The 21806-nt window shown below is 36.9% G+C and overlaps 1 protein-coding gene and 3 pseudogenes across 1 annotated transcript; 3 read left to right on the top strand and 1 right to left on the bottom strand.

Moving 5' to 3' along the window:
- Positions 1 to 5902: 5902 nt before the first annotated feature.
- LOC147438021 (uncharacterized) lies at positions 5903 to 12868 on the bottom strand. The gene is made up of 3 exons (XM_086486049.1): positions 12787 to 12868; positions 12573 to 12704; positions 5903 to 5955 (listed from the first exon to the last, which is right to left on the bottom strand). The coding sequence occupies exons 1-3, from the start codon at positions 12866 to 12868 to the stop codon at positions 5903 to 5905; spliced, it is 267 nt and encodes an 88-aa protein (XP_086342175.1).
- Positions 9980 to 10698, top strand: LOC147438022 (uncharacterized; annotated as a pseudogene).
- A 1602-nt stretch (positions 12869 to 14470) lies between the features above and the next one.
- On the top strand, positions 14471 to 15298 carry LOC147438023 (uncharacterized; annotated as a pseudogene).
- Positions 15299 to 15711: 413 nt separating this feature from the next.
- LOC147438024 (uncharacterized) lies at positions 15712 to 16594 on the top strand (annotated as a pseudogene).
- The last annotated feature ends 5212 nt before the right edge of the window (positions 16595 to 21806 follow it).

The following is a 21806-nucleotide window of genomic DNA, read 5'->3' on the forward strand; positions in this document are numbered from 1 at the left end:
ACCCCGGCTTCTGTACCTAGACTAACTACTCATTACCAATGATGTTTTAGTCATAATCCACAAAATTTCATACCTCTTAGAAGATAAGGCTTTGTTGAGTTATGTCGTGTTGTTGACCCGTGGGATTAAAACCTGATTATGATAAGAGTTTCCCTTTACAAAATGACCTAGGTACCTTATATCCTAAGGTACCATAGGTTAAACCTGAAATAGAGTTCTAGCGGTAGAATGTCTTTCTATGTACAATCTGGACGTGCCGTTGCACCCCGGCTTCTGTACCTAGACTAACTACTCATTACCAATGATGTTTTATTCGTAATCCACAAAATTTCATACCTCTTAGAAAATAATGCTTTGTTGAGTTATGTCGTGTTGTTGACCCACGGGTCAACATTGATCAAATGAAGCTTGAGAATGAAACACCATTGGGTTCTAAGTCACAACTGATGATGCTAATTTTAGAAGTGGAATAGCCATGGTCACAAGCCTTATTGAAAATAGAAAGGATTGTAGTGCAACCTTCAACTCCCTACACCTATAACACTAAGATAAATATGGATCACGAGTTTAACCTTAGAGATATACAATCTCTATAAGGTGATGCACGAACAAAAGAATCTATGAAGAGTAAACCTAAGACATTGAAGACTTTGTCGTCTTTCATAGGGGAGCATGAAACAAAATTGGAGGTCGTGGTAGTGCCTTCTCAATGAATCCAATTCCTGAGATGATGGACACAAAGAGCCTACACAAACTAATTTTGACTCCTATACAATGCACAAAAACTCTCTCAGAGTTGTTACAGATTAGAGCACATCTATGGGGAGAAGTGGGCACAAACTTTAAAAAAATGGGGCCAAAATCTCCTCATCAAGACATTCCCATAGATAGACCAATGGGTAAAAGGACACCAAACAAATCAAAGGCTAAACCAGTGCCTATAAACAAGGTGGGAAATTACTGTGAAGGGGAAGAATGAAATAGCACACTATCATTGGAGCATAAAAGAGTGAAAATGATTGGTATACTAGATGATGGGGTTGTAGTGGCCAATTCCACAAAAGAGATATGAGACAAATGGGGAATCCCAGCTCTCATAAAAACAAGATTCAAACTACAACTTGTGAAAAAATATTTTGAGAGAACAAATTATAGTGTCCTCATGTGGGATTGAGTATGAACGTACCTTTGTAATAGTGAGTTTTGGCAAGAGCAACAATTTTTATGTCATTTTAGGGAGACCATTCCTGTGTCAACTTAAAATGGTACAAGATTGGGGCTATGGCCATATATACTTAAGGCATAAGGAGATTACAACACAGATCAACATAAAAAACCATAGTTACAAAGATATTAGTCAAACTTTTGTAGAGGAATTTGACTCAACCACGGTCAATGAGAAGGAAATACCTGCATGGTTACAAATCAAGTCACATCTTTGGATGTGTGGAGCTTCCAAGTGCAAGAGCTTGACCAGAGAAGATTGCATCTTAGAGAGACCAATATAAGACAAAGACTATTGGATTTTTTGGAACCTTTTGAATGGACTCAAATACTAGCTACTCTAGATGTGTGCATGAACAAAGTAACCCCAACAAGATTTTGTGACAAAGAGGACTATGAAATAGCAACCTTCCAAGTTATCTTGGAGACTGAATCAGTGACTAAGGACTTGAATACCTCAAAAATCGTCCAGTGAAAATTCATAGTCGATGAGATTTTCATCAAATATTTTAGCAATAAAAGCAAGGAGTTCCAAGATTCATGAGACAATGCTCTTGAAGATATAGGTGTAGAGAATGAGCTATCAAGTAGCAAAAAATGAAACAAAATCAAACAAGAAAGAGGATATCTTTTTTTATTTCATTAAACTAAAAGTCTAGAAGACAAGAAAGGTACTGCATAAAATAGTGAGAAAAACAAAGAAAATGCAAGGAAAAACTATGCCTCTTATGAAGAAAAAAACACAATGTTTGATGCTTGTAGGAACACTTGATTGTGTCAAAGAAAAAATCAACAAGGATATACAAAACATACTTCTAAAAGTCAAATCCAAAGAAACAAAGAAATCCAAGAACCAAAGACAAATAAAATGTCATCTAGAGTGACAAAATTGAGCAAAAACAAGAGTGTCAAAAGTTGAAACAAACTTTGAAAGTAGTTTGGACAATTGAGATGAAGAGTGAAGAATATTTGGACACAAATAGATTTGAGGCACCCTTGCACTACAAAAGATACATGATACAAGATTGAAAGATTTTAGTTCAGAAACAAATGTAAGAACTTAAGGAACTAGGGACATTTTATGATGGACCTAAAAAAGACAAGTGCATAGATTTAGTGGAACCAAGAGAAGATATGATGATGGCATACATTTCCACTAACCTTTCAAAGGATGAAGAGCAACTATTGATAGCTATACTCAAAGAGTATAGAGATATATTTGCAAGGTTATAAAAATATCTTAAGGGTGTAGATCCAAGCATTTGTTAGGAGAAGAACCGAGCATACATTGCCACTAACCTCACAAAGGAGAAAAAGCAGCTATTGATAGCTATTCTCAAAGAGTATAGAGATTTATCTTCATGGTCATACAAAGACCTTAAGATTGTATATCCAAGCATTTGTCGACACACGACACCCCTTAAGAGTGATGCAGATCCTCACAAACAATATCCATATACCTATAACAAAAAGTTTTTGAAGAAGATCTATGAGGAGATATACAAGCTTAAGGAAGTGGATTTTATCTAGGAGATTGAGCACACAAATGTAATGTCATAGATTGTGGCAGTATCCAAGAAATACAAAAAAATATGTGTATGTGTGAATCTCAAACAAGTAAATATAGCTACTATCAAAGATGACTATCTCCTACTAATTACTCACCATGTGATAGAGCAAGTAGCATACAAGGAAGCCTATAGCCTTCTTGATGGCTTTTCATGCTACAACTAGCTTTTGAGAAAGACAAAGGATCAACATAAGACATCCTTTTCCACAAAATGAGGAATGTTTGCTTATAGAGTGATGCTATGTGGCTTAACCAATGCATTTGCCACATTTCAAAGGGTTGATGAGTCATACTTTTAAGGAGTATATGAAAAAATCCTTAAATATCTACATGGACGACTTATGCATGATTTATTCTCTCTTGAGAAATGAGCACATAGAGTACTTGACGAAGATCTTTAAGAAGTGAAAAACCTGAATCCTGAGAAATTTGTGCTCATTGTAAGAGGGAGAAATTGTAGGGCACATAGTGCTCAAAAGTAGTATTTCCATGGATCTCAAGAAGATTCAAGTGATTGTAGCTTTACAAGCTTCATATATATGTATGCAATCATTGCCAAACCTCTCTACAAAATTGGAATGGACCGATGGCTGTGAAAAACGCTCCAGTTATTGAACAAAAATTGATTTCTTCTCCAATTTTGGAAGCTCTTGATTAGTAAAACATCTTTCATGTCCACATTGATTTATTAGCTTATACTATAGGATACATTTTAGCACATCCTAGAGAGAAAAATATGGACTTTCCTATATGTTACTCCAATAGATAGCTGAAGAGTGCAGAAAATAATTACATGACCGCATAGAGAGAAGGAATAAAAATGTTCTATACTATGAAAAAGTTTAGACACTACCTTCTTGGGAACAATTTTTTGCTTTTTGTGCATCATCAAGCATTGTAGTACTTGGTGAACAAACCTTGCAATACATGACGTATTGTTAGATGGTTCATTATATTGCTTCAATTTGATTTCATAGTGCTTGTGGAAAAAGGAACAACACATCAAAGAGCTGAACATTTATCTAGATTGACTCATGGAGAAGCACCCACCGGAGTTGATGAAGACTTGCAAGATTCTTACCTTTTTAACATTGAGATGGTACCAATGTAGAGTGATCATGGCATACCTTTTCTCATCATTGGATCATTAAAGATTGAGAAGTGATGATCAATCATTGAGGAAACTTGAACACTCATACTGATAGTATCTAGAAGACTATAGTAGCAAGAAAATGATGGTATATTGAGGCTATGCATAGAGCTAGCCAAGAGAATAGTGTACTTGAGCCAAGCTCATACAACAAACACAAGAATTCACAATGGAAAAGTGCAAACATTTCAAAGACTAATGAGATTAGGTGTGTACTATTCTAGAATACAAAGAATTGTTCATGACTACGTTAGTTCATGCAACATTTGCACAACTACGGCACTTGTAGAACATACGGCATTGTCTAGAATTACGATTGCACATAAGTGGAGCTCATATATTGTGGATTACCTAATGACAAGAAACTTACTTGAGAAATTAAGCAAAGCAAGAATCAAATCCACTCAAACCAAAGTGAATAATTACATGTTGATAAAGAATCACCTTTATACGAGAGGAAAGGAAAATCAATTGCAGATGTGTTCCAGAGAAGGTGAATACATTTTAATTCTTGTGCATGCTCATGTTGAACAAGTTTTGCTAACAAAATAGAAAAAGGACTTCTTGTTATAGGAATCTGGTGTCCTACCTTGTTCATGTATGATGAAGCATATGTGAAGAGATGCAATGAATGCCACCAGACAAAGGTATCTATGAAGAGAGACAAAATGCCTTTATGAACAATGAGGGGTGCAAGAGCATTTGTCAAGTGGGGCATAGATTCTGTAGGGCAGATAGCACTTTCCACATGTTGTACACATGGTCAGTATATCATAGTGGCCACATAATATTTGGCCAAATAGGTGGGTTGAGACAAAAGACACATAGAAGAAAAATTCCAAAGCAACAATGAAATTCTTGTACAAGAATAGCTCTACAAGATATGGACTATTGATTGAAATAGTTAGCAATCGAATTACTCACTTTCTAAATGAAGTGATAGAATTCTTATTAGATGAGTTGTTGGTAATCCATTGCAAATCATCACCTTATTACCTCAAGCTAATGGACAAGCCGAGAGCACGAACAAAACACTATGTGTAGTGCTCACAAAGATAGTGAACAAATCAAGAGCTAATTGGGACCAAAAACTAAATTCAGCTTTATGGACATATCGAGTCCCTTACAAAACAACAATTGAAACCACACATTTTAACTTAATGTTTGGACTTAGTGCTATATTGCCCATAGATTTCTTGATCCCCATACTTTGAGTAGCAGTGACTTAATATGGGCAAGTCACGAGCTATTGAAGAGATTAGATGTTCTCGAAAGATTAGATGAGACATGATTACAAGACGTTGTAGGCATCTATGCACAAAAACAACACATGAAAGAGTTTCACAATCAACAAATATTTCAAACAAGGTGACCATGTATTAGTCCACATCTTTAAAAAAAGGCTCAATATAAGAGGCAAAATCCAAAACCGCCTGCATTGCCACGGTTTAACAAAGAAAATTGTTGTGGTTTAACAAAGAAAATTAGAAAGAGAAAATTTGGCGGTAAGAGTGAAAATGTATGTGATAATGGTTTATCAGTAATATGTGTGGTAATAGGTGCAGTATATATATATATATATATGACTAATATCTTGCCTATGACCATATCCATTACCATGTATATTATCGCTATATGGCTTCTCTAAAATAAAGATGTCCATTTGAGCCATCCAAAATTGGGTGGCCCAAATGAGCATCTTTAATCTTTATCTGCATAAAATATATGATATATCAATTTCATATTGAAAAGTGTAAAAAAAATAAATATAAACTTTAAAATTACAACTCTTACGTTACCTTTACAAACTAACGTAAAAAAGAACAATACTTTTTAAAAAGTTACAAATAAATCCAAATTTCAAATAAGTTTTACATACAAACCCTGAGGATTTTTTATGTCACATCTACACTTGTAGAAGAGGAGTACATATAAATGTATATCTATCACAATCCTCTTCATTGTCCTCCTTGTCCTTGTCCCCGGTTGCATACATTGGATCGCTTTGACTCTACACCAACCAAAAAAAATAGATAAATCAATAACCCAAATTAACTATTAATGCATTATTTATTGTCTACAATTACCGCTTGCAGAGTTTTGATTGTTTGCTGCTGTTGAGTCGAATTTCTCGTGAGAGATATGATGATTTTTCAACAACCAGCGCTAAGTATCAAACTGTATGTGTGTCTCAGGATTCAATTGCTGAGTCAAATTGCTCGTGAGAGATATAATGGTTTTCCAACAACCATAACCAAGTATCAAACTCTACATGTGTCTCTTGATACTTGACCATCTCTCTAGTAGGATGGCTCAAAACGATATTTTCCTAAGTTAGCAATAGCCAAAAAAGTTTCATAAGCTAAAACACTTTCTTATTTGAACTTGCACAATTAAAAATAACTTACATATTTATATTTCAAAGCCTCTTTGCCTCCCAAACCATGAGTTTGTTTAGCCCGAGCTTTGCATTATTGACTATGGGATGAGCCCGTTGTAGCTTGCTCCCTCTTTTCTTACATTGCTCTCTCCCACTCTGCATCTGCCATGTTGTCACCATGATATCTCTTGTTTGGATTTGCAACCTGGTTAGCTATTGTGCACCATACACTTGATTGCATTTTTTTAAAATATGTTTTCATATACCTCTCCAACCACTATGTTGAGAAACTTTGATTGGGGGAATTTGAGAATTGAGCATACAACGCTTCCTTGATGTAGCACATAAACTCGGGCATCTTGTCTTTACATTTTATCAAAAAATTCTTATACGTTGAGTGTATAAGAATCTATAGATGCACCAAAATGTTATGCCATGTGTAGTCCCAAATTCGACCTTGCTACCATACTTTACCGTGTAGTAGTACCCTTGCATGTCTAGCATGAGCGTGTCAATATCCTTGTCCTTTGTGGTTGGAGCAGTACGATGCTTGCTACCCTAAGAGGAACGTTGTCATGAACTACTAGAAGATGATCATCGATGACCAGTGGACTATCGACAAGTCTCAAGTAGAACAAGAGTCAAACGGAATGGTGTGGGCTCATGTGATGCAAGGAGGGTGGGTCCCTACGATGGAAGGGAGTCATCCGTAAGAAGGTAGGGCAGAGGGAGCTACCATCGTTGGAACACTCTGGATGTATGGAGTCTCTCCCTAGCTCTCCTACGGTGTGGTGTTGTTGTGAAAGACCATAGGCCGTAAGCTGCTATGGAGTATAGCTGCCAAATAATTCCTACGTTGAACATAAGTACTCCTTACATAGAGATTATTTTTGGATCTTTGAATGTATAAATGCAACCTAGTGGATAGCTTGATCTCCTTGACTATCTCACATCTAAACTTGAGCTACACAATTGTATTTTTTAGTCAATCTCCCAATAAGCCACGCTTGGACATCTAGAGTGAGGCATGCATTGAACTATGTGCGTGCTACTTTGGATATTTCACTCTTTTATAGGGTTGCTGTCAATTTGCACAAATATGGTTACACAAATGCAAATTGAGTTGTTAGCACATATGATCGTAGGTCTACCACAGATTCATGTTTTCACTTTGGAGTGTTTCTATCACAAGGAGCATAAAGAAGCAGCATACCACTGCTTTATTGAGTACAAAGGAAGATAATAGGGGTGCTAGAATGGAGGCATGTGAGGTAGCTTGTTTTTGGAAACTATCGTCCTAACAATCCATCTTATTGAGTCTCTTATGTACAATAAGAAGAGATTATGACATAAGTAAATGAACTATTAGAGAAGGGTATGATTAAACTAGCTTCATCTCCTTTTGGTTCTCCAATGGTTTTACTACAAAAGGAGGATGTTTAATACTAAATGTGTGTGGACTATGATGCTCAAACCAAAATGATAGTAATTAATAGATTTTTGGTTCCAAGGATCAAGGAGTTGTTTGATAAACTAAAAGGCTCATCCTACTTTAGTATTATTGACCTTAAAAGTGGTTATTACCAAATTTAAATTTCCACAAAAGATATTTATAATAGAATTTTGTCCTATATGAATATCTAGATATGCCTTTCAGACTCATTGATGGACTAGCCTTATTTAATCGGATCATGGATAAACTATTATGTAAACATTGGGACTATAGAGGAGTCTTGTTTACTGATATCATTATCTACTCTCAAACTATTGATGAGCATCAGGATCACTTAAATGTAATTTTTTAAGAATTCATGATCATAAGCTCTACTTCAATGGCAAGAAAAGTAAATATTTTGGTCAAATCATTTCTAAGGATGGCATAAAGATAGATCCACAAAATCTTGAAGTGATAAAATAGTTTTCTACCCCAATGAACTTATATAAACTCTGATTTTTTATTTGTGTCTGCTCTTAATATCAAAGACTCGTAAAATTTACACTAGGTGGGCCATAACATGATTTAATTGAGAAGAAGGTCAAATATCGATGGATATGGAGAGAGATTAAGGAGCTTCAATGACTCTTCAATAAGATCTAATATCTTAAAGAGTACGAGTAGTACCTGATCTCACCAAGCCTTTTGAGATCCATTTGTGATGCATAAGGAGATTGTTTATGAGTTATTCTATTCGAGAAGGCCATGTTATAGACTACAAGATCAGTCACCTTCATCAAGATGAGCATATCCTTGGGGTTTTTGAGAAATAACTTCTTGCAATAATGCATGCTCTTAGCTTGTGAAACCATTATATTTTGTATACTCCATTTATTATTCAAACAAATCTTCAAAGTATCAAGTAATTTATGACTCAAACAAATCTATTTGAGAAACAAATGGGGTAGAATCTAGTCCTTTCACAATTTTATTCTCATATTTCTTACATTCTTAGAAATCATAATAAGTAGTAGATGCACTTCTCATAAACCTAAAATTCATGTTGTATTTATAGCATGTCACAATGACCTTACCAATATGATAGATGAATATGCTACGAGTTCATACTATATTGAGGTTATGTTTTCATTGACCAATGGGACGACACAAGATCCATTTACATTAATAGATAGATTTCTTCTCATGGTAATAGATTATGTGACACTAAATCTCTACACAGAAAATTCATGCAAGAGTTAGATTATCCTTCTTATGCAAGGAATTGTGGAATTTCAAAACAACGACTCATGCTACACATACATCAATGAGAAATGACATTCATCAATATGTTACATAGGCATCGTGTGAAACGTGAGAAATAGGCAACAGAATTAAGTTTATAGTTTCCACTACCAATACCTAAGGTACCATGGGAGAGTAATGCCATGTATTTTATGTTTGCTCTACCCAAGTCTCTTCATGGAAACAATAGTATTTGGAAAATAGAAGAAATATTTAGAAAACAAGCACATAGTTTATCTACCAAGGACTATCAAACCTCATCATTTTGTGAATATTTTAATCCATTGCATTTTCAAAGTATCATGGCTTGCCAAAGTCAATTTTCTTTAATAGAGACCCACATATATGAAAATTCTCTTTTAGAAAGGATTTTTAAAAATTTCATTAGGAAAATTTTGGGGTCTTGTTTGGGCCCTATAAGAGTTTCCACCTCATCAAATTTTTTGTGCAATTCTTTTAGCACAAAAGTATTTTGAAGTTATAGAGAAAATCTATCAATAAGGTAAACCAAAGATTTCGTGTTACAATGATTCAGATTTTTCTAAAAGTTTGTGCCTTGAAGGATCTTACAAGATCTAAATAGACGTTCTACTTTGAAATAAGAGAGGGAAAATTCAAACTCATTTGAGCTAGAAGAAAATTGGCGGCAGCAGTGACCAATCTATTTCTATGAGAAACTTTTACAAAGATCAACCATTTTGCTATAAACAATCCTTGATTATGGAGAATGCACAATCTAACATTTAATCTTCTTTACTCCTTAAGCGTAAATATAATCTTAATATAGACATAGACACACATTATGAGCCAATTCAAAGAAGGAATAGATCTTTCACACATACTCAGATGCAAATGGATCACTTGAGACATGCAAATCATAAACATCTTGATCTTTGGTGTGATGGAACACTTTATCCTATGGATCCCCTTGCTATGTCTACTCCTCCGTTTATTAATCTTACATCTCTATTACATTTTGTTGGGGATGGGTCTCTTGTTCTCTTGAGTTACTGCAATAACTTGGTGATGAAGAATACACAACAAGCAATGATAAATCTAGAGATATTGAAGCAGCAACAAGAATCTTTGTTCAATTTATCAATGCCAAACAGTAAGCTTTTGCAAGAACAAACACTTTTGAAGAACAAAATATTATCCTCCAAAGAAACCATCGTTGAGCTTGAAAAGGAGGTGAGAAGGACGAGGATAAAAACCACTTCTCTTGGTCTTTGTCAAAGATGCAGAAGTGTTTCCAACATTGAAACCCTCAAAGTTCAAAGTGGAGGTCTTAAGCACAAGATTTGAGCAATAAGGTATACCGTTTTAATACATATTCTTGTTGTAACAAATTATCGATTATTAGCTAATAAAAAATATGTTTTTGCAGAGGCATGCTTCATCCTAAAAAGGAAAGTATTGATCCTCAAATGGCCAAATATTCATATTCCTCTTTGATTGCACCTCATCTTGCAAAAGAGATTTTGGATGCCTCAAAGTTCAAGAAGATAAAGCAGGATATAATCAGTGATTTTCTACAAATCACAACCGTTGATACTCTAGATGTTCAAAGTGTCATAGATAATTGTGGCATCAGTCAAAAAGGATATTCAAGCATCTTTAAATCAGTAAAGAGCTAGCTCAAAGATAAAAAGGTCTCATCTTCTGTCTTACCTATACCAGCTCATGTATGTCAAGCACGCCAAGTTTTCAACACTGAAGTTTCACAATACTTGGGTGATTCATATTTCATCGACCAAGAATTTAGAAATGCGGGACGAGTGGTACACTGTAATGAATCGTCTAATAATGTTTTCAATTTGCAAAATCTTCATAAGAAAATGGTCAAATTTTATAATGTGATAAGGGAGGAGGTACAAGGAAAACTAATCTTTGTGCTTAAGCTAGATGAATGTGAACTATTGAAGCAAAAAAAGACAGAGTCACCATAACTCTGATGAGTAGAGCACTTCAAGGAGTAGCACAAAATCTTGTGAACAACAATGATAGCTTCGGTGTGCAATCAGAGAAGGATATATGGTGGCTAGGAGCTTTTGAGATATACGAACTTTTAACTCTCCACGATCCATGGCATGTCAGACAAGCATACACAAAGACTCAAACTTGCTTTTTTAAGAAACAACTTTTTTTTTTGCCCACGGGATGTTATGGTACCCCCTATTGGCTCACACTAGATAAAATCCATTAGTTAGGAATATTCTTCCTCTTCCAGGTTCTCACTTTCGTTTTCCTCAAACCTCCATAGCCTACAACCCTTTCGTAGTCATCTGCAGTCCTCAATCGCCTATAGCTCTCCCTCACTCCTCCCTCGACCTGCAAAGCCCTCCATTGCCTACAGTCCTTCTGTAGCCCTTTGCAACCCTCCACTGCCTACAACCATCCATCTCCTATGGAAACCCTCCATCTCCTCCATAGAATTCTGCAATCCTCATGAGTGCAGCCCCCTTATGCATGCACGAGAGAGAGAGAGAGAGAGAGAGAGAGAGAGAGAGAGAGAGAGAGAGAGAGAGAGAGAGAGAGAGAGGCCAGCCTTGTCCTCATCCTCGCCTCGACTTGAGAGAGATAGAGCTATGCACAACGGGAGAGAGAGAGAGAGAGAGAGAGAGAGAGAGAGAGAGAGAGGCCGCCCACAATAGGAGAGAGGGAAACTAGGTGGGCTGCCTTGCAATAGAAAGAGAGGGAAATATGGGCCAACTCAACTTCTCTTGCCTCCCCGGTTCTAGAGGATCTTCCAAGATGCACTTTATTTATGAATAAAAACCAGTTGGTACCCCTACCCCCTACTGGTATCTTGGAAAGATTCTGGTTTTTTTTATTTTTCTGCAATCGTGGGCACATACTACTAGGTCCCACCTACTCGCAGCTTCATTATTATATTTATTTCTTTAGTGATTCCTATATTAATCTCACTACTCCCACCCTTTCATCCATAGCTTCCCATTTAAAAATTGTAGGGACAGATTCGAACTCGTCCCCTATGGCAACTCAAATACTAAGTCGTAACCACTTGAGCTCCAATAGGTCATTTCACATCGACACACGTTGTTGGATTTTAAAAAAGCACAGCTCGCACGGATCCCTTGCCTTGTGCATTCTGCACACTACCTGCTCCCATCTTCTGCGTCCTACTTGATGTCCTCATCCTACTTGCATGCCACTTCTTGTGCCCTACCAGGCGCGACTGTGTCTCGACAAAATACAGGTGCAGGCTCAGACTGCGACGGCAACAATCGTGCTGGCTCAATTCTTGAATGTAGAGCAATCTATGTTTTTCGCCCGAATGTTTCATGGCTGCCTCCACCACCCGTAACCGTTCCCTGCCTTCCTTCCTAGGACCCTTCTAGTAAAGGCATCACTTCAGATTCGTTGTTTTTTAATTTTGCACCAGTCGATATCCCCTACTACTACTTCATTTTATTTTTGTACCTACTCCATCCACAGCATGGTCTCTCTCTCTCTCTCTCTCTCTCTCTCTCTCTCTCTCTCTCTATACCTGCATTGACGGGATGGCCGCCTCTGTTGTTGCCACTGCTGCCGCTTGCTGACAGAGCCGCCTCTTCTGCTGGTGTTGACGATGACGTTGACAATGACGCAGCACTTCTGCTGGTGACGACGAGCGGCACTTCTGCTGGGACGCAACACTTCTACTAGTGATGACACCGCTGCTCACGATGGGCGGCACTTCTGCTGCTACTGGCGACGGACACCTCTGCTGTTGCTGCTGGTGACTAGTGTTGGGCTACTGCTAGCGACGTGCAGCGCTGCTACTGGAGCCGACCTGCAATTCATAAGGCTGCTCTGCTGACGACGGCAAGACCTATGCTGCGCTGCGGTGAGACGGGTGACCCTGCTCCGGCACGAAGGCGCACACGAAAGCACAAAACTCTAGGAGCAGGTACACGTGTGTGGCCCAGAGAGAGAGAGAGAGAGAGAGTAACGGTTTAAATTAGTACCTTTTATATTTAGATTGTTATTGACAACTATAAAAAAGAAGAAGAAGAAGAAGAAGCACTAGCGGATGGATGGAGAGAGAGAGAGAGAGAGAGAGAGAGAGAGAGAGAAGAAAAAGAGAGTTTTAATGTCGTAGGGAAATATCCCAAGAGACCTTAAAGAGCTAGCCAAGGAGGGGAGTTGAACTCAAGACCTGTTAATCAAGATGGAAATCGCATAATCAATCTACCACACTTGGGCGATAGAAAATAATTAGACAAACTGATATGTGGTATGATGTTTAAAACCTCTCAAGTTTTAGGTCCAAATTTGAAAAAAAAATTAGTTTTTAGTATAATTCGCAAGTTCTACTGATATTTGTTGATTCAAACTTATAATCTATGTAATATTTGCAATTTAGTTGGTTGAAGATGTATTTGCGAACCTTGTTTATTGCGAATAAATGCGGTGACTCTCTAGGCAAATGCATGTGCATGTGTGTGTGGATGGGAGGGTGTGCATCCTACTCTCATTTGATGTACTTGAAATGCTATTTGCCTTTACAAAATATTTATAATGCAACTATAGCTTTTCAGGTACATCCAACTGAAATACACACATAATATATATATGTATATTACATGCACTTACCTATCTGCTCATTTACACTCAATCGATCCACAACCCACACAAGTAGATCTGCCACGGTCCTATTGTCTGTCCAAGCCTCCAATTCCCTCCTCTCCTTCTCTTGTTGGTTCCCCCTTCGCGACTCTATCTAAAATGAATTGGGACCCCTACCAAACAAACACATATATGATTTATATTATCCAGTATTATATATGATAGTTAGATAAATAAGATGGTTATATGATACATATTATATATTATAGCTAGACAAATAGATTAGATAAATACAACCTCTTGACTTATCTATGTATGGACATGTGTCTGTGTGTGTGTGTATGTATACACACACTTTTTTTTTGTAAATCTGGTATGTATACACACACACATGTCCATGTATATATATATATATATATATATATATATATAGAGAGAGAGAGAGAGAGAGAGAGAGAGAGAGACAAAGAGAGAGGTAGAGAGAGAGAGAGATCTATGTGTGTGTGTTTATGTTTCACTGGCATATACTTGAAATGCTAGTAAGCCCTCACAACTATATTTTATTAGTGTCTATATCATTTCATGTACATCTAAGTGGAAGTACACACACATACATAGAGAAAGAGAGAGAGAGTTACTTGTGTGCTTATATCTCACTGGCATATAATTGAAATGCTATTCAAGAATCACAAGTTTATATTATTAGTGTGTATGGCATTTCATGTACATCTAAGTGGAAGTACACACACACATACATACATAGAGAGAGAGAGATAATCTTGTGGTATTAAATCAATCCACTATATATTGTGATAAAGGTATTCTTTAAAAAAGAAAATGGCAAGAACAAAACAAACCGCAAAGAAAAGTCGTGGTGGCCGTGTTTCTCAACCCTCAAGCACTTGAACAACTTCAAAAGTGCTTACTGGACCAAATGGTGTTAGTCATCCCAAGAGACCAATAGACCAAGTTCTAGTGTAAGCATAAATTTACCAAGGAGACGAAGGGTTTCACAATATCTAGCTGTTCTAAGACATATCAGAAAAGCACAAGATGCATGCAACCACAAATTGCATTTCTAAAGCACCATTTGTCAGGATAGTGCGAGAGAAAACAAAAATGTGTAAAAGTGGGACAAGATGAATGGCTACAGCTGTTGCATGTCTTTAAGAGGCTTGTGAAGATTAGCTTATTGAATATTTTAATGACACTTTCATTCTTGGAGCACATGTTCATAGAGTTACAATTATGGCTGAAGATATGACAAGCTTGAAGCATGCTTAGACACCGTTACGAGCAATTTAGATAAAAATGAAAGACATTCTTTTGATTCCTCCTGCATGAAGGCCCAAAGAGTTGAAAGTAGGAGAAGTGACTGAAAAAGAAATACATAGTAGAGATACCAGGCTGAATCAAGACAGAATTGAGAGGCTCAAATTAAAACAGGATGAGCATGAAGAGTTAAAGAGAAAGACTCAACAATTGGAGATTTTGCAAAGAAAATAAAAGGTTTTAAAGACTTTAAATGCTCTTGGTGCAAAGGTTGAAGCCTTAATGAAAGTCGATAACCATGTTGCCTTTATCCCTTTGGAAGCTCAAGATGTCCAAATATTGAAGAGCTTTGACAATGACATCTCTGATACCCTTGTCATGATTTTACAGTGATAAGGGACTGCACATGTAAGGTGTCAAACGTTTAAATTTTGAAGGGACATCAGATCAAGGACATGTTGTTGCAAAGGATTGTGGAACGGCTATCAAGATGTTGGCAATTGTACAAGAGTGCATCAACATGCAACAAATTTAGCTAGAGACTCAGATGCAACACCTCGATTGGCATACTATGGGTGTAGGCAAACAATGCAGCCAACATGTTTAGCTTGATGGCATTTGGAGATGTTAGAGACCCATTGCACTACTCTCTATAATTAACCAATTTATAGCTCGGTTTACCCATTGCAATCCAAGTGTGAGAACTATTATTTTTCCATATAAATCATTGTTGTGTACTACAAGTGTTGTCAATTGTGAAATTTATTTCTGTTCATCTTTCTTATAGGAACCATTGGAGTCTTGCCATGCTAGACATGCAAGAAAAAGTAGTTATTTATCTGAATTCTATTGAGAAAACAACACACTTGGATATCAAAGGGTAAGAAATTTAAAGTCCTTACAAAAAGTATTAAGCAAAAAGATTTGAAGTATTATAAACTCTTTCAAAAGCACATCAACATCTTACTTGCAACCATTGAAAGCTTCCATGCTTTGGGCAATATTTTTAAAGAGGTTATACATCAAAAGATTCAGGTTTGAGTTCTCTTTCTTGTACTAAGCTCTTGTCGTTTTTGTAAGTTTCTTTTGTCTTATGAATTATTTTGGTTGACAGGTACCACAACAAAAAGACAATCATAAGTGTGGATGGTATTTACTGTATAATTCCAAAGCCATGTTGGATCATGTTTACAAAAGCAAGACCTCTCAAGTCTATTTCTTTATAACCCTTAATGCACAAATAATATAGTTGCTTTGACTCACAAAATTGTTTTTGTATTGTAGCTTTCTATTACAACATACACAGAGCTTGATGTAGCACACTTTCGCATCAAGAAAATTGAAAGCATGATAGATATTTTCAATGCAAATAGTTGGAGTAATTGCAAAGCTTTCTCAAAGGAAAAGCTAGAGTTTGATAGAAGAGAGGCCACAGATGATGACCTATCAAAGTTTTTCAAAGAGATGGAGTGGTTTGAAGATGAAGATCGTCTGGCACAAGAATTGCCATCACAAAAAGAAGAGGTTTACAAAAAAGATCAGTCGATTGACCCTCATGTAGAAGAATCTGTTGAAGATGGAGACGTAAAGAAGTAGCCAATGCCAGAACCATCAGTAGTAAGCACCTCACGAAAGGACCAAAAGAGATTAAAAGTGACAATGTATTTGAAACACAATAAATGTATTTGAAGTACTTTTTGTATTAAAAAATCTTGCTTTAGATTAAGACCTTGTCTTTACCTTCTCCGTATTTGAATTTTTGTACCTAAGTGATAATTATAAAGACTACGTTTAAATATATGTCCTTGCACTTCATATACTTCTTTCTTCTCTTGGATACCTGTCAAGAATTATGTTAGTAAAAAATATTTATGTTTCATGTAAACCTGTTGTTTTGATGGAGCTACTTACTTGTATACCATTGATCTGAAATAAAAAATCTTGGGGAAGATCCACTTCATCTTCATTTATCAAATCTTGTCGAAGTTGTAGAAGATTTCACTCTAGATACAGTGGTTTGAAGTTCTTCATTCATCCACACATCAATGTGCACTAAAAGATTGCCTTGCATATTTTGAAGGTCTTGATCCAATATCACAGGAACACCATTCACTCTATGAGATCTCTGATAGTAAAATGTCATGATAAAGTTCCGACTTTTTATCATGTACTTCACGTTTACACTTGATGCATCCACTTTGCAATTAATTCCATTAGAATGACAAAAATCCCATCCTTTGTCTAAAAACTCAAGTACTGTGTCCTGGTCTACATTCTTACACACAAGCATGGTAATTTTAAGAGCTACTGGACATTCACTTGTGGAAAAAAAATCCACAAATACATGGATTGGCATGCTGAATTTGATTTTCACAAACCTACTTGCTACATTAGGCTTCAACCCTTTTTGCACTTCATTAAATAGCTTCACTTATGTCACTAGTTGGCAAGGGCCAGTCTGAACTTATAAAATCCGGTAAAGAAAGTTTTAATAGTGTTCCAAAAGAAAGATCGGTACCAACATGAAAGAAACTATCATAAAAGAAAACACCTAGCTATGCAAGTTGTCAATTTGTTCTTCCTTGAGCACCACCATTCTTTGGTAAGACAACTCGACATTAAAATTTCTATACAAAGTTAGCATCTCATCATTATGGTTCTACATATTGGCTCGGATGAGAATAAATCCAAACCAATAACAAGATACTCCCCAAATTCAAAAAGAACTTCTAAAAGGTGAGCCTAGGCTTTAGCCCACCAAGGTCAGCATCATCTCATTGCCAGCACAACTGCACACACCTTGCACTTAAAGGGAGAGCAATATCATCTCATTGCAAGCATGGCCTTGCTTGGCCTACAGACGTCATGAGAGAGAGAGAGAGAGAGAGAGAGAGAGAGAGAGAGAGAGAGAGAGAGAGAGATAGAAAGAGAGAGAGAGACCTCTACCACATACATGCGAACCAAGAACAAGAGAGAGAGGTAGAGATGCACAAACTATCTGCAAGAGAGAGAGAGAGAGAGAGAGAGAGAGAGAAAGAGAGAGAGAAGAGAAAAAATTGACTTTCCTTTGTTCCCTCACCCTCACGATAGGGCCTTCCCTGATTGCATCTCTCTCACACACACACACACACACACACACACACACACACACACACACACACACACAGAGAGAGAGAGAGAGAGAGAGAGAGAGAGAGAGAGAGAGAGAGAGAGAGAGACCAATTACCTTACTGTCACGTTGAGAGAGAGGGAGAGATTTAGATCCCCCTATGGCCTACCTTCCTAGGTCCAATCAACACAAAGAGATACCATCTCTACACAGAATCGTTGATTTTTTCTTTTTTATTGTTGTGCAAACATACTAGACCATTCCAAACTTGGGAAAAGATAGTTCAAGCTTCTATCCTATTTAGCTTTCAAGTCTATATAAAGGGTGTTCTCCTACAAAAATCTCCTCTTGAATTTATTCAGGTAGATAAAATACTCCAATCATAAGTCATTTTGTGACACAAAGATAACCTCCATCACAAGACTCTATGTCTTGAGTTTAAGACTATAGCCATACACATTGGGTGGGTAATGCACAAGACATTGATGTATAAAAATTCTTGATGAAATCAATTATTTGGCTCATTTGTCTTTTCCTTCATTTGGGACAATACTAATTCCAAGCCAATATATGTGCTCTCTCTCTCATCACATGAAGATCATCGCCATCAAAGTCCTCTGTGACTGGCACGGAGCTCACTTGATCACTACAAAGAGTATCATGAGCCACAAATCCTTTTCTTTTTCTATGCGAGGCTCTCCCAATTGCAAGACTACACCAAGATTTTAAAAGAAAAACAAATAAACCACCTCTTCAATCACTTCACAATCACTTATGAAATTTTTATTCTATACATTTCCATTACTCAATTTTGTAAAATACAATGGATAAAATTATTGCAATAAATTCAATGAAACAAAATATTGCAACCCCTTTATTTCCATTTCCAAAAATACTTGATTCCCTTCATTTCCATGACAAAAATAAATGCTACAACCTCTTCATTTCCATGACAAAAATAAAAGCTCCAACCCCTTCATTTCCATGCCAAAACAAAATGCTCCCAGCTTGCCCCACCGGTGTCGATGATTTGGAACAGTTTTGCTGACACCGGTGGCAAGCTTAAGGCATTTTGTTTTGGTCATGGAAGACCTACATAAAGATGGAATAGTTTTGTTGAAGATCTCCCCAAAAGTAAACTATATGATGAATATCAATCTGAAATTTGAACTCTGTGATGAAAAAAGCATCTCAAATTATCACCTTAAACTTAAAAACAAGTGATGAACATATTTAAATAAAATATCCTTCAATTATGGGTTGAGAAGAATATTGGGTTGTGGGTTGGGGGGGGAGAGAGAGAGAGAGAGAGAGAGAGAGAGAGAGAGAGAGAGAGAGAGAGAGAATTTTTTGCCTCTCTTATTATGAACACAATGAAATCCTTGTTGCATTCCCTTACTTGTCAAGATTATTCACAAGATACATTCTAGCAGTGATTGTGTGGTTAGTGCTTGTTGTCATTACACCTAGCCTTGAAATCAAAATTCCTCAGGGCATAAAGGGCTTTTAGATAATGATAATTGTTGTTATGTTAGAGGGTGAAAGAAGTTTAGGGCTAGAGGAGATATATTAGGTGGTCATATGAGGAGCATGGTGTAAGGTGACATAGAACACTCAAAGGATTATGGATTCATTACATATGGAATATGAAGAGTCCCCTAAGGTTTGGGGCATTGTTACCAAAAATCCAGGTCCAATGTACTTTAATTGGAAAACGGAAAATTTTCAACAGTTTTAGTGTAATTATTGGTAAAAGCTTCACTTTGACCAAAAAATCGAGAGAATTTTAAGTTTGCCCTTAGTATTTTTTTCCTTTAAAGAGATCCACGACAAATGCATGCTTTGCCTAAAGAAAGCCACGATAGACACATGCTTTGCCTCCCTGCCGTTCGTGGCACCGTTGTGTACAACAGCAGCAACGATTGCTGTTGCAACCAGTCCGTGCCAAAAAAGCAGGTCCAATGTATTTCATTGGAAATCGGAAAATTTTCACCAATTTTAGTGTAATTATCAACAAAAGCTGTTTGGCGGACAAAGCTGCGGTTTCCAGAGAAGGAGTCACATTTTAGTGGGAAACCCTTGTAAAATTCTTTTGTAAGAGAGCATCTCTAAGCCGAGAACTTGTAAAAGAATTTATGATTATTTTTATGGGAGCAATTGTATATTAGAGAGCCAGTTAGAAGTTTAGGAGCTTTTGGCCGAACAACCCATTTGTAAAGACCTAAACTATAAAGGTCAAGTTTTGTAAGTTTGAACACTATCATCTTTCATGGGAAGTTTGAAGAAACGGTGTACGTACGGAGAGATATCTCTTGCTCCAACTTGTAATCATTGCTACTGTGGCTACGGTAATCCAAATTCAGATTTGTTTATTGCATTGTGTTCCTCTCACTTTGCTCTTTTATTCAAATGTAAGCATTTGAGATTCGGTGTAGGTTTTCAACTACGTGTTTGGAGCTTTAAATCGCTATTTTGAGTGCTTATATGCGTATTTTATGTTGTTTTGACCCTAGGAGAGGCTTTAGGGACCTTAAAACGACCCTTTAGGATCATTTGTTTATTGTTTTTTCTTACTTTGGGACGAACAATCGCAATCCATGTACCTACCCAGAATGCTGTGACAGTGATAGGATAGATTTAAAATAGTCCCCTGTAGCTCCACTTCAAGTTTCATGGGAATCGGATATGATTTGCATGGTAAACGGGCGTGATGACTGTAGAGCTGTGTAGAAGGACATAGGCAGATTACTTGGCTTTAGTGTGTATGATTTGCTTGCAGAGTTAGTAGTTGCATCTCATCGAATTCACTTCATTAGGAATGACACCCTAGTGAGTTTCCATGCCTCATCATGGTCGCTTTCCTTGTATTGATATTTTATGTTGATGTGTGAGAGCTATGCTATGGATGTCCGTCACAGCTAGCAAACATTGGCGTCGTCGCTGGGGAATGCACCTTAGAGTGACCAAGTGCGCAGTTAGCTTCCTTAAAACAAGATCAATCCACAAATCCATTTTACACCTCAGTTAGACTGCTAGACAAGGGTTTAGAGTTTAATGGAGTCTAGAGTCTCTGGACCGGCTAGATCCTCTCTTAGGAGATTTAGGGAGCTGTGAGTGAGAGTGTTCAAAGCATTTTTGCTCTTGAATTTCTCTAATTGGATTGAGTACTGAAATCTCACCCGAAATTCGTCTTGTTTGTTTTGTTTCATTCATTTCTTTATGTTCTTTCAATTCTGTACTTAGGAGTAGGATAAGTAATTTGCATTCTAGTCAGATTTGGGGCAAAAGTTAGAGTCGAGAAACCGGGAAACCATAACTTTGGCAAAAAGGCCATAAGACTTTGAAATTTAGAAAATCTGACCAAACAGGGTTGATATTGATTCAAATCACCAAGTGGTAGCACAAAACACCATAAAACACTTGTCAAAGGGAGAAAACTGAATTTCATCAAATTTGGCTCATGTACTACGATCGCGATCGGTGTACCTCTGTGTCAGAATTGGACTAGAATTGCTATGTGCCTTCCTGATAAGATTCTAAATAAGTTTGTTTAAAGCAACCACACCCAGAAACATCAAAAATCAAGAAAATCAAGCTACTTGGATAAAACTAGCATAACAAACCCAAAAAGTGAAAAATCTTGGCTTTTATTGATCCAAATACTAAGTGAATGGGGAAATAGCCTCAGAACACCTTTGCCAACAAGCACACCAAAATTGGTCTAATTTGGGCACTGTACTAGGATCGCGATCGGTGTACCTAAGTGCAAGATTTTGACCACATTTCATCTGT

The sequence above is a fragment of the Adiantum capillus-veneris genome, chromosome 17 (genome assembly GCF_014529385.1).
Source record: "Adiantum capillus-veneris isolate H3 chromosome 17, ASM1452938v2, whole genome shotgun sequence".
NCBI classification, from domain to species: domain Eukaryota; kingdom Viridiplantae; phylum Streptophyta; class Polypodiopsida; order Polypodiales; family Pteridaceae; genus Adiantum; species Adiantum capillus-veneris.

Excerpts from the sequence above, each read along its gene's own strand:
- LOC147438021 (XM_086486049.1), bottom strand. The coding sequence starts at position 12,868 with ATGAATTGCAGGTCGGCTCCAGTAGCAGCGCTGCACGTCGCTAGCAGT. Across the intron at positions 12,705-12,786 it reads CACCAGCAGCAACAGCAGAG|AAGTGCCGCTCGTCGTCACC; the intron begins GTGTCCGTCGCC and ends GCGTCCCAGCAG. Across the intron at positions 5,956-12,572 it reads CGGCCATCCCGTCAATGCAG|AGTCAAAGCGATCCAATGTA; the intron begins GTATAGAGAGAG and ends TGGTTGGTGTAG.